The 11,017-nt window shown below is 39.6% G+C and overlaps 1 protein-coding gene across 1 annotated transcript; it reads right to left on the bottom strand.

Moving 5' to 3' along the window:
- Positions 1-4,527: 4,527 nt before the first annotated feature.
- Positions 4,528-6,490, bottom strand: LOC116199112 (loganic acid O-methyltransferase-like). The gene is made up of 3 exons (XM_031529405.1): positions 6,303-6,490; positions 5,277-5,921; positions 4,528-5,131 (listed from the first exon to the last, which is right to left on the bottom strand). Exons 1-3 carry the CDS (start codon positions 6,369-6,371, stop codon positions 4,793-4,795), a joined length of 1,053 nt encoding a protein of 350 aa, XP_031385265.1. The 5' UTR covers positions 6,372-6,490; the 3' UTR covers positions 4,528-4,792.
- Positions 6,491-11,017: the final 4,527 nt, after the last annotated feature.

Raw genomic sequence — 11,017 nt, 5'->3', positions numbered from 1 at the left:
CCTGGTGCGGCCCTTCCGAACAGACTACACTACAGGATGAGCCCGGCTAAACATGAAGAGTTAAGGAGACAGGTGGAGGAGCTGATATCGAAAGGGTTTATTCGGGAGAGTATGAGCCCGTGTGCTGTCCCGACACTTCTAGTACCTAAGAAGGATGGATCATGGCGTATGTGTGTAGACAGACGAGCCATCAATAAGATAACAGTCAGGCATCGTTTTCCCATTCCTCGCTTGGATGATCTGCTTGACCAGCTGAGTGGTGTCGGGATTTTTACGAAGCTGGACTTGAAGAGCGGCTATCACCAGATTCGGATTTGTGTTGGAGATGAATGGAAGACCGCATTCAAGACTAGGGAGGGGTTATATGAATGGCTGGTAATGCCATTTGGGCTGTCGAATGCGCCGAGTACGTTCATGAGAGTGATGAACCAGATTCTGCGGCCTTTCATTGGTCAGTGTGTGGTTGTGTATTTTGATGATATCTTGATCTACAGCGCCGACCCCGAGCAACACTTGGCCTACTTGCGAGAAGTCCTCTCTGTTCTTCGACGCGAGAAACTATATGCGGCGTTGAAGAAATATGTTTTTATGAGTTCAGAAGTTCTTTTTCTTGGTTATGTTGTTGCTGCTAATGGTTTTGAGGGTTGACTCATCCAAGGTCGAGGCAGTCAGGCAGTGGGCTAGACCAACGAGCATTACTGAAGTCAGGAGCTTCCATGAGTTAGCCTCCTTCTATAGGCGGTTTATTCCTCATTTCAGCAGTATTATGGCTTCCTTAATTGATTGCATGAAAGGAGGCAAATTCGAGTGGATTGAGGGGGCAGAAACGACATTCCAGAAGATTAAGGAGCGTTTGACGACCGCCCTGATTCTTGTCCTGCCTGATTTTCAGTAGCCCTTTGAGTTGCATTATGATGCATCGAAGGTGGGGATTAGTGCAGTCTTGAGCCAAAACAGCAGGCCAATTGCTTTCTTCAGCGAGAACTGACGGGGGCGAAGGTGAGATACAGCACCTACGATGTGGAATTCTATGTTGTAGTGCAGGCGGTGAAGTATTGGCGACATTACCATTTTCACAAGGAGTTCATTTTGTATACCGATCACGAGGCCTTGAAGCACCTCCATAGCCAAGATAAGGTGTCAACTCGTCATGCATCATGGGTGGCTTACCTAGAGCGTTTTACTTTCATGGTAAAGCACAAGAGCGGAGTCACTACTCGCGTTGCAGATGCTCTCAGTCGGAGGTGTAGCATTCTGAGTAGGATGATGGTTGAGGTACCTGATTTCAGTTCTTTTGCTGAGTTGCTTGAAGCCGACCCCTATTTTTCTGTGACGCTAGCTAAAGTTCGGGCTGGAAAAAGAACATAGTACGTGTTGTAGGATGGTTTTCTTTTCAGGGGAAATCAGCTATGTATTCCTGATTGTAGTTTGCGAGCCCATATTATTCAGTAGCTACACGGCGAGGGTCATGTGGAAAGAGACAGGACCTTGCAACTGGTCCAGTCATCGTATTTCTGGCCTACAATTCATAAAGAAGTGGAGAAGTATGTGCAGCGCTGTAAGGTTTGTCAAATGTCCAAGGGTACAACAACTAACGCGGGGTTGTACATGCCCCTGCCGGTTCCCTCGCAGCCATGGGTGTATATCAGTATGGATTTCGTCCTCGGCTTGCCCCATACCCAAAGAGGAAATGATTCTATATATGTGGTCGTCGACAGGTTCTCCAAGATGGCACACTTTATTCAGTGCAAGAAGACCACTGATGCTGTGCGAGTTGCTCAGTTGTATTTTCGGGAGGTATACCGTCTGCATGTTCGGGCTCGTCTGCATAGCTGATTTCTGGCGGAGCCTTTGGAAGATGGTGAACACCCAGTTGAACTTTAGTACGGCGTATCACCCGCAAACAGATGGACAAACAGAAGTGGTTAACAGGTCATTGGACAATCTGTTGAGAGGTTTAGTAGGGGAGCACCTGAAGAGCTGGGATCAGAAGTTAAGTTCGGTGGAGTTTGCGCACAACCACGCTGTTAATCGCAACACTGGTTTCAGTCCCTTCCAAGTGCCATATTCTGTTACTCCCCGGGGTTCCCTTGATATGTTACCCGTACCGGATAAGACCAGGGTTCATGGTAAGGCGGTTGACTTCGTTCACGGGCTGCAAGAGATTCATGAAGCTGCGTAGAATAATTTGAATAATGCTGCCATGAAATACAAGGCTGTTGCTGACCGAAGGAGAAGGCACGTGGAGTTTGAAGTTGGCGATTTTGTTTGGGCTGTCCTTACGAATGATCGATTTTCTGTTGGTGACTACCACAAGCTCGCTGCTAGAAAGATTAGTCATGTGGAGGTCGTTGAGAAGATCAATTCGAACGCCTATCGGCTTAAACTTCCCAGCCACATTCGTACTGTCGATGTGTTTAATGTTAAGTACTTGATTCCTTACACAGGTGATAGCTCGGACGATGACGATTCGAGGGTGAATTCTCTCCATCCAGGGGAGAATAATGCGGCAAAAGACCTGGCAAGTCGGTACCTAGAGAAAATTAGGTTCTGACTACCCTATTTTGAAGGAAATGGCATCCGGAGCAAAACTCATCGTTTTGCTGTGACTTTTCGATATTTAAGGTAAATTCCATCGTTTTGGATCTCAAACAGACAATTTATGTTAATTAGGGTGTTTTTACAATTTTAGGAAAGTTTAGTTCTTTTTATGCAATTTAGGTTTTCTTAAACCCTATTTAAGTTTTGTGTAAGCTGTAGGGCTGGAGAAGTCGTCTTTTGGATTATCAATAAAATTCAGAGCTTTCGTGTTTTGTCCAATCTCGGATCGATTCGAGTTTGATGCCTATTTCCTGGTATTCGTAGAATCAACAGGTATAGAAGGTCGAAGTTTCGATATTCGTGCGCAAATCAATGGGTAATATGACGGTTACTCGCGTTGTACGCTGCGTCACTTAAGAAAACTAATAAACTAAAATAGGAAATTAGAATCTAGACCCTTACTATGTAAGTTCCTAAAACAAAACAAGTAATTATTCCAAAATTGAAAACTTTAGACTCTTGACTCGAACTAAAATTGCAAGTAATATATAATTCTAAATATATTTCTATCTAAATTAAATATACTACCTAATTAAGATAATAATATTATCAATCTATGGATCAAGACATCTCATCTTCCCCTTCCACATCACGAAAATATTTTCTTGATATATCCAATATATGCTTTTTTGGGCTTGGGCTTATTGATACAGATATGGGTTGAAAATCTTCCGCGTCAGGTTTCGTGGATTTCTTTTGGTAACCGTTGACTACATTTCTGGAGTTGGAACTTGAAAGTATACTGGGTGCTTATCTTCAAAACAGGTGCATCAGTGTCGAGAAGTTTAGGACGTAGTGGTTTCCTTACACATATGACAGGGATGAAATTGTTCCCAATAGTCTCATAAATTCTTCGAGTTGCTTGTTAATAAGTGCTATTTGTTTGCCAAGAATTGGAAGTTTTCAAAATGGGCAAGCATGAAATGCAGGTCCAGCAACTGCAACCATACAAGAGAACGTATCATCATTTCAAGTTATCCGAGCCCGCGTTGTGATGTGATCTTTTTTATAATCCATCCTAACATCGTGCTTCTTGTTCGTGCCTTGATAATAAAGCACAAAGCACCGGGCAGAGTAGACTATAATAAGAATCAAGAACGAATGTCGTATTAAGCATTAATCGTAAACCCTAGGCCTAAAAATATCCGGAGATTATTCTGCATAAATACGAATTCTTATGCTGCTCGATGGCGCAGATATATTGTATACTGCAAATTGATTGCGTGCACCTTCTGGGGGTTGGCTTTCTGGAAGATTTCCTGCTTTTTGTTGATGATGGGCATATTTAAGGGAGTACAATACACTATTTATAGCAGAAAGATCCATCTATACCGATTCAAAGACAGAAGATTACCCCATTTATTTTCATCTAGAATTCTCTCTCATTGATAAGTCTCGTTTATAATCGAAAAAAAAAGGAAAATTACTGCTTCAGATATTCTATCATGATTAGTTACTCCATGCTTATATCATGATTTGTAATGTAAACGACTGATGCTTGGCCATAATGTTTTTGTTTATATCATTTTTTTAGCCACTAGTGTTAAAAATTATATTTAGCTATTAACGTTTTCAAATGGAGTCAATTTGACCCTTAACTCTCAACTTGATCATTTTGCTCAGTATCTCCAGCTGGTCTGTACTTTGACAATCTTGTTCACATCAAGAGGGAGTGAGCGGATACTCGAATGGCTTTACAGAAGGTCCGGATGGATTGAGACATTTAGAGAATGCAACTCCGTCTGAATCATTAAGGCGGATAGCCTAAGCAGGTTGTATCTCCCCCTTATGTTTTCTGAATACTGCCCGTATGTTTTAATGAATGGAAGAATGAGAATTTGTAATGTACAGGCGACTTTGATAAGAATTAAACTCTTCTGTGTTTTATTGTACGTAACGATTATACATCACATACTGTTGTTTATAGGAAACGCAACAGTGGTCTTGTCCCACTTTTATTTTCTCATTAATAAAAGATGAAGATCTACGATTTACATTCCCATCAACTGATGGGAATGTGAAAAATTGTAACAGGTGCAGAAGTATTGAAAATTCATAGCATGGTTCGTCCTTGTTGAAATTTTTAAGGGTCCAAGGAAATATACAATAAGCATTGATCACGGTCCACAGCTCCAGCAAAACAGCGCATTTTCGTAGTAAAAGCAGAAATGTTTTTTATACCTCTCACTAACTATTTGCGTTTCAGAACCAGAAACATGAGACTTCCTCCCGTGAAGCTTGAACCCTGTAGATGGCTGAGGTCCTCAGACTTTTCCTCGAGACGACTGAACAGTTTGTCGATGATCTCACCACCAAAATGTTTGCTGATTAGCCCCTCTAAGCCTGCTCTCAGGTGCCTGACGACATCTGCACCATTGATTGGACCCTCGAATCGGTGTTGGGTGCTCATCAGCTCCATTTTCTCTATGCAGAAACAACCGTTCTCCTCGATGAACTTGGATATCTCGGAGGGAGAGGTGGGATAAAGAGGCAAGTTGAACGAATCCACTTGATCTTCACTTATTGTTCCCTGCAAAATTAAAATTTCTGAATTTACGCAACTCAGTTCATGTGTTATGCACCACGTTTGTGTGGTCAAGGATTGTTATAATCCAGAACCGATAGCTTTATGGAAAGAAACGGCGAGAGATCATAGCATTGTTGAAGAGGTTTACCTCGTTAGCCATGTCCATGAGGCTTTGCCCCAAGAGCTCATACATGACACAAATCGGGACGCTTGAATATGGCACCTTGTCGGCTTTAGCAGGCATTATGAGCACCATCACCCCTCCACCCACAACCTCTTCGGCCCGAGCCTTGAAGAATACCTCCATGTCCTTAGCATACTGAGCCTCATAAGCCCCACGAACCTCCTCATGAGCTCCCGTGCAATGAACTCTCCCCTTATTCCATGCCGCTGATCCCTTCTCCAGCAACTCTTGCGGGACCCGAGAAAGCCACTGCAGTGCGAAGGAAGAGTACACAAAATGGATAGAAGATTTGGGGAACAGTCGCCTATGGAATGACCCTGGAACTCCAGCTGCGAAGTATGTTCTCTTGGGCGGGAGGGTGGCAAAAAGCTTGTTGAAGTCGTTAGATGAATGGTCGTTGAAGAAAACTTGGAATTCGGTATTTTCTGGGATAATGTTTAGTGTTTGGATTGTTTCTATCGCATTTTGCATGGCAAAGAAGGTATTTGGTCCGACGGAGCAACCAAGATCTGCAAGGCCAATCGTGCTTGGTGAGGACACATCAAGGTTATCAAGGTTGTGAGCGATTGCTTCATCTATCATTGTCTTCAAAACATCTGCAGTTGTTTTCTGCACAAATATGAAAAGATGGTTAGCTAACTTATCTTGCAATTAAGAAGAGGAACGTGACTACCTTATGCCATACATAAGAGTTTGCTTTGACCGTTAAGAGTACGGTAGATTGGATTTGGAAAAAAGGCAGAAGTCCTATCAGTCCAACTTGGATTAAGGGATTCCCTATCCAAATTCGATATAAAGGGATTCATTCATCTTTATTTCCACATCAATTATATTATATAGTAAGATAACATATGTTTGTTTTCACGTATAGGAAGCAAATTGAGATACCAGTGAAGCAGTCAAGAAGCGAATTATATATAGATTTTCTATCAAGAGCAAATCGAAAAGCATATATATCAGGCCTCCCTACAGGTGCATATACATTCGTACCTGGAAGTGCGAGTTGTTGCTGTAGCTGTAAGCGCCGTCTCCGCCGTTCATCGGATATGATTCCGCCATCTATTTGGCTTAATGTATCTTCACTTAATTATTATCTCTTCTTGGTCACCACCCACCTTGTTTCTCTGCTCCCTCTTTCTATGATCGACGGTGCTGATCTTTCTTCCAAATGTTGAGCTTGCACACTTACATTTATAGATTTTTCTTCTGGGACGTTGTGAAGAGGACAACATTTCGGAGGTCTTTTCTCTTCTGAATTTTCAATTTATGCATGCGCATACGGTACCGAAGAGTCAAGATTAAAATTTATTGACTTTTTGCGATATGCCTGAGGTGGAGCTTCACGTCACATGGAGAAATTGCCCAGTGGAACAAGTCGCCGATGCGAAACCAAAAGACAAGAGGTTTCAGGTTTATCCCTTTTATTTCACTCTCTCTATATTTGTGTTAGACCTATAAGCCTCTCTATTAATAATTGTGGATCACGGATTGGTTTGTACATGGTGGTGGATGTCAACTGTAATTTATGCTTTTGGATGAGATAATTGCCGGTATCCTCAGCCTATCAGCTAAGACTATTAGTGTTTGAGCATGGGCTTAATTTTAATTATGAAATAAAATTTAGTTGGAGTTTGAATTCTTGCAAGTAAAATTTTAAAATTTAATTTTCCGTTAAATTATATTCTCATGATTATGGTGAGTTGTAAAATAATCAGAGCCAGGTCACGACCATCAGTTTTCTATTCAAAGAGCTTCTAGTAATTCTTTGTGGTCTAAGGGTGCAGCCATCCTAGACTTTGTCCTAAATTCAGTCAAAATTTTATTTATTTATTTTTTCATTTCTGCTATGATCTACTAATTGGATTGGTCCTTTTTCCCATTTTCTCCCCAGAAGACACTATTTCCACAGCTTCCCCCTATCCTTAGTGACTATTATCGCATGACCCAAAATTTGCAACAATTGGAGGTACGGTTCGCATTGGAAACAGACCATACGGTTTTGACCATCCACAAAAAGATGCCGGAAAATATTGGTTGAGAGTTATGGATGAGTAACAACTAATTATAATATTTATAAGTGGAAACTTGTCAGCTTGTTGTAGTGCCACTTTCTACTTTCAAATATTCTGATTGGCTATTAAACAACCAAGTTGTTGAGTAATACTCCCTGATTATTAATTGCACTTTCAGTACCCTAAAACCCTTATACTGCGTTTGGTTTCAAAGTAAAATTTTAAAATTAAATTTTGATTTTGAAAAAGAATGGTATAAATGGGGCTCACCCTTTGACTTTGTATGAGTTATTTTGTTTTGGTGTGGAAAAAGAGACATAGAGCCTATCATTTGACTTTGTATAAGTTATTTTATTTTATTGTGGGTAAAATTAAATTAAAGTAGAATTTTAAAATTTTACTATGAAATCAAACAAGCCATTAATGTGCATGCCTGCACATATCCAAAAATTAATTGCATTTTCAATTAATTCCATGCCTGTACATTTTATTCTCGAGAAATGCTAAATCCTCCGATTCGAAGCCTGCGAAAGCAGAGAGAAATGGCAGATTTTTAATTATCATGAACAGTATGGGCATATGTTGCAGCTGAGACACTCGGAGGAATCGGAGGAGCAAGCTTTTCTCTTTATTCTTTAATGTAAAATTCAATCATGAAACATTAGTGCTCCGATATCCATTGCAGATTAATTCTGACTGCTGAATACAGCTAGTGACGGCAAATGATTGCTGGATCCAAGAGATATGCGTATCCACTATTCATTAGCTAATTGCATCTTCAATTAATGTCTTTTGTTTTTTTGCTTGAACATCTTCAATTAATGTCCGTGCCTATACTTGCCCGAAAATTAATTGCACTTTCAATTAGTAAGTGTAAAATTTAATCATGAAAACTTTTCTAAAATAAAAATTCTAACTTTTATAAATTACTTTTTAAAATACTTCAAATATTCACAGAATAATTTTCTTCGTAGCATTACACGAAGATTTTAATTAAATTACAACTTTTTATAAATAATTAGTTGATTACAACGTTTGATTTAAATGATTTCCTTGATAAAAGTTGCCTAAAAAATTTATTGTCTTTTCCAATTGTACTCGATAGTAGTTAATTAATATAACTAACATGTTTATGAAAAGGGAAAAAAAAAGAATTTGCAAATTGAAAAATCCTAATAATGACTATCATAATTATATATATATATATATTACTGATAAATGACATGGGGTAAGTTTTCGATTTTTCACAAAATTTAATGAGAGGGTTCTTTTTCTTTTTATTTTTCCTTTAGTCAAACTGCTTTGTGAGCGGCATTTCAAGCTTTCCCCTATTCTGCCATAATTGTTATCGTCTTTTTCAATTTCATTATTATAATTTTTTTCATCACAACTCAATTAATATTTAGTAGTGACATTAATTGTGATTAGAGACAATTTTGCCATATCTATAGATAGCATTAGTGTTCAAGTTATAATACAACTCGCCCTCAATTACTTATCCAAAAGAAAAGCCGTCTATGATTTGAATTTACTGGTCAAATTTTTACAGTTTTCAACAGTGGCAAACTTTCTTCCTTTCCCACTTTTAGTGAAACATAAAATTATTTATGTGAAATTAAGAGCTGAAAAATAGACTTTTAGGGAAAATAAAATAGATTTTTTGGGAAAAATAAAACTACTTAACTATAGTTTTTTACAGTGGCACGCTTTCTCCTTTCATACTTTCTGGAAGTGTGTGTTTTTTTTTTCCGCTAAATAAAAAGGCTACGTCGAGTTAGTAGCCCGCTGTGACTGTCCCAACTGATATGATCCAGCAAGAGGACCTTTTGCAGAGGCATGAGGAAGAATCCAAGGATGATAGGGTCGGGCATGAAGGCAAACTTTGGGATAAGCATGTGCCAGCTAGAGCAAGTACAAGAGCACGAGTCAAGCGAATCCAACAAGCCATGCAAAGGCTGTTATTGCATGTCCATGGAGGAGTAGTCGAGCTCTTGGGCGAGCTACATGTGAAACAAGAAGTCACGACCGTTCATATCCTAAAAATCTATTTAAAAGATGATCTGTCACTACCCGAAACTTATAGCAGAGTTTCCCCTCTATTCCTTAATATCCATTGTCATATACGCAATTCATATATGTATAATCTGTTTTTATAACTCCCAACACATTAAACCAACCCATCAAGCTCTATATAAATATATAACCACCTAACTAATTCTAATATATGCATAAAACTCTCAAGAGAGTACTCAGTTGCAACCATCCCGCAACACAAACTAAACGAAAGTTTTCATATGTATATTGTATGCTTCCATAACACATCAAACCTTTAAACCAACTCGGCATGCTCTACATAAACATATAATCAATCTAACAGATTATAATGTACATATATACTCTCAATAGTGTGTTCTGCTGCAACCATACCACTAAACCAACTAAACAAAAGTCTCAGGTCGTAACAGAACTGTGACATTTACGAAAACTTACTACCTATACTATGAGTGGGCCTACTTGCCAAAAATCCTTCGCGCCTATCCCCGTTATCCAAAAGTCCTCTTGTGCGGCTAGTCTAGCTTCTAGCTCATCTGGAAAAATGTATGCAGGGGGTGAGCTGCATCTCAGTGAGCGCTATATTCCAACGTAAAATGAACTAATATGTTAACATCACAATTCACCACAATCAATCATATATCTATTTATGTACATATTCCACCAGATATAGAATCCAATACCAAGATCATACTTTCACACTACTCATATGGCAACCAAATCAAAACAACAATAATATAGCCATGGGGTCGCATTGCCTTGCGACAAGTTCTGACGGTACCGTGACCCCGCATAACTCAAAAAAATTATCTGCTCATTCACATATCAGATCTCATAAGCGGGGGCCGCCTATTAACTTCTGGCGGTAAGAATTGACCTTAATTTATATTCCGCCGGTCCAGCGGCTGATCATGCCCCTATTTGTATTTCGCCGGGTCCAGCGGCCGATCAGGCCCCTATTTGTATTCCGTCGGGTCCAACGGCCGATCAAGTCCCTATTTATATTCCGTCGGGTTCGGCAGCCGATCAGGCCCCTGTTTATATTCCGCCGGGTCCAGCGGCCGATCAGGCCCCTTTTATAATCCGCCGGGTCCAACGGTCCCATGGCTATAGTCAAACAATCACAAGCATACTCAATATACATATCAACTATGTTCCGCAATCATTCAGCCACCATCACCTCTATAACTATACATATATATATATATATATATATTATCATTTTACGATGGAAGAAAGTACTCACGAAAACCCCTGAAAGGACAACTTAACGAGTCGAGCCTTCCGGAGGTATAACCTCAGTCTCCCCAGCCCCTATTCAGTTCAAGCACAAAGATTAGATAATATACTAAATAAGAGTGAAATTATGCATCAGTTAAATTACCGTGTTACTTCATCGATATAGCTATAATGTAAGACGTTTATAATTAACAATGCTCCTTCCCTATCTCTTTCGATTCCTACCTAACTCTTTTAATGGGGCACAATGCAATTGGTATAGACATGCATTACTCAAATCACCTCTACTTGCCTCATATATACATATAGGCTATTCATTTTAGATAACACATTGAAGGCACTTGGGGCAAGCATAACAAAATATAGAAATAACACTTCAAGTGGCCTCGAGGCTAACGATAG

This window comes from Punica granatum, chromosome 3 (assembly GCF_007655135.1).
Source record: "Punica granatum isolate Tunisia-2019 chromosome 3, ASM765513v2, whole genome shotgun sequence".
NCBI lineage: Eukaryota > Viridiplantae > Streptophyta > Magnoliopsida > Myrtales > Lythraceae > Punica > Punica granatum.
Note: the sequence above shows the minus strand (reverse complement) of the source record. Positions and strands in the feature narration are given on the sequence as shown.

Excerpts from the sequence above, each read along its gene's own strand:
- LOC116199112 (XM_031529405.1), bottom strand. The coding sequence starts at position 6,371 with ATGGCGGAATCATATCCGATGAACGGCGGAGACGGCGCTTACAGCTAC. Across the intron at positions 5,922-6,302 it reads GCAACAACTCGCACTTCCAG|AAAACAACTGCAGATGTTTT; the intron begins GTACGAATGTAT and ends ATATTTGTGCAG. Across the intron at positions 5,132-5,276 it reads TCATGGACATGGCTAACGAG|GGAACAATAAGTGAAGATCA; the intron begins GTAAACCTCTTC and ends TTAATTTTGCAG.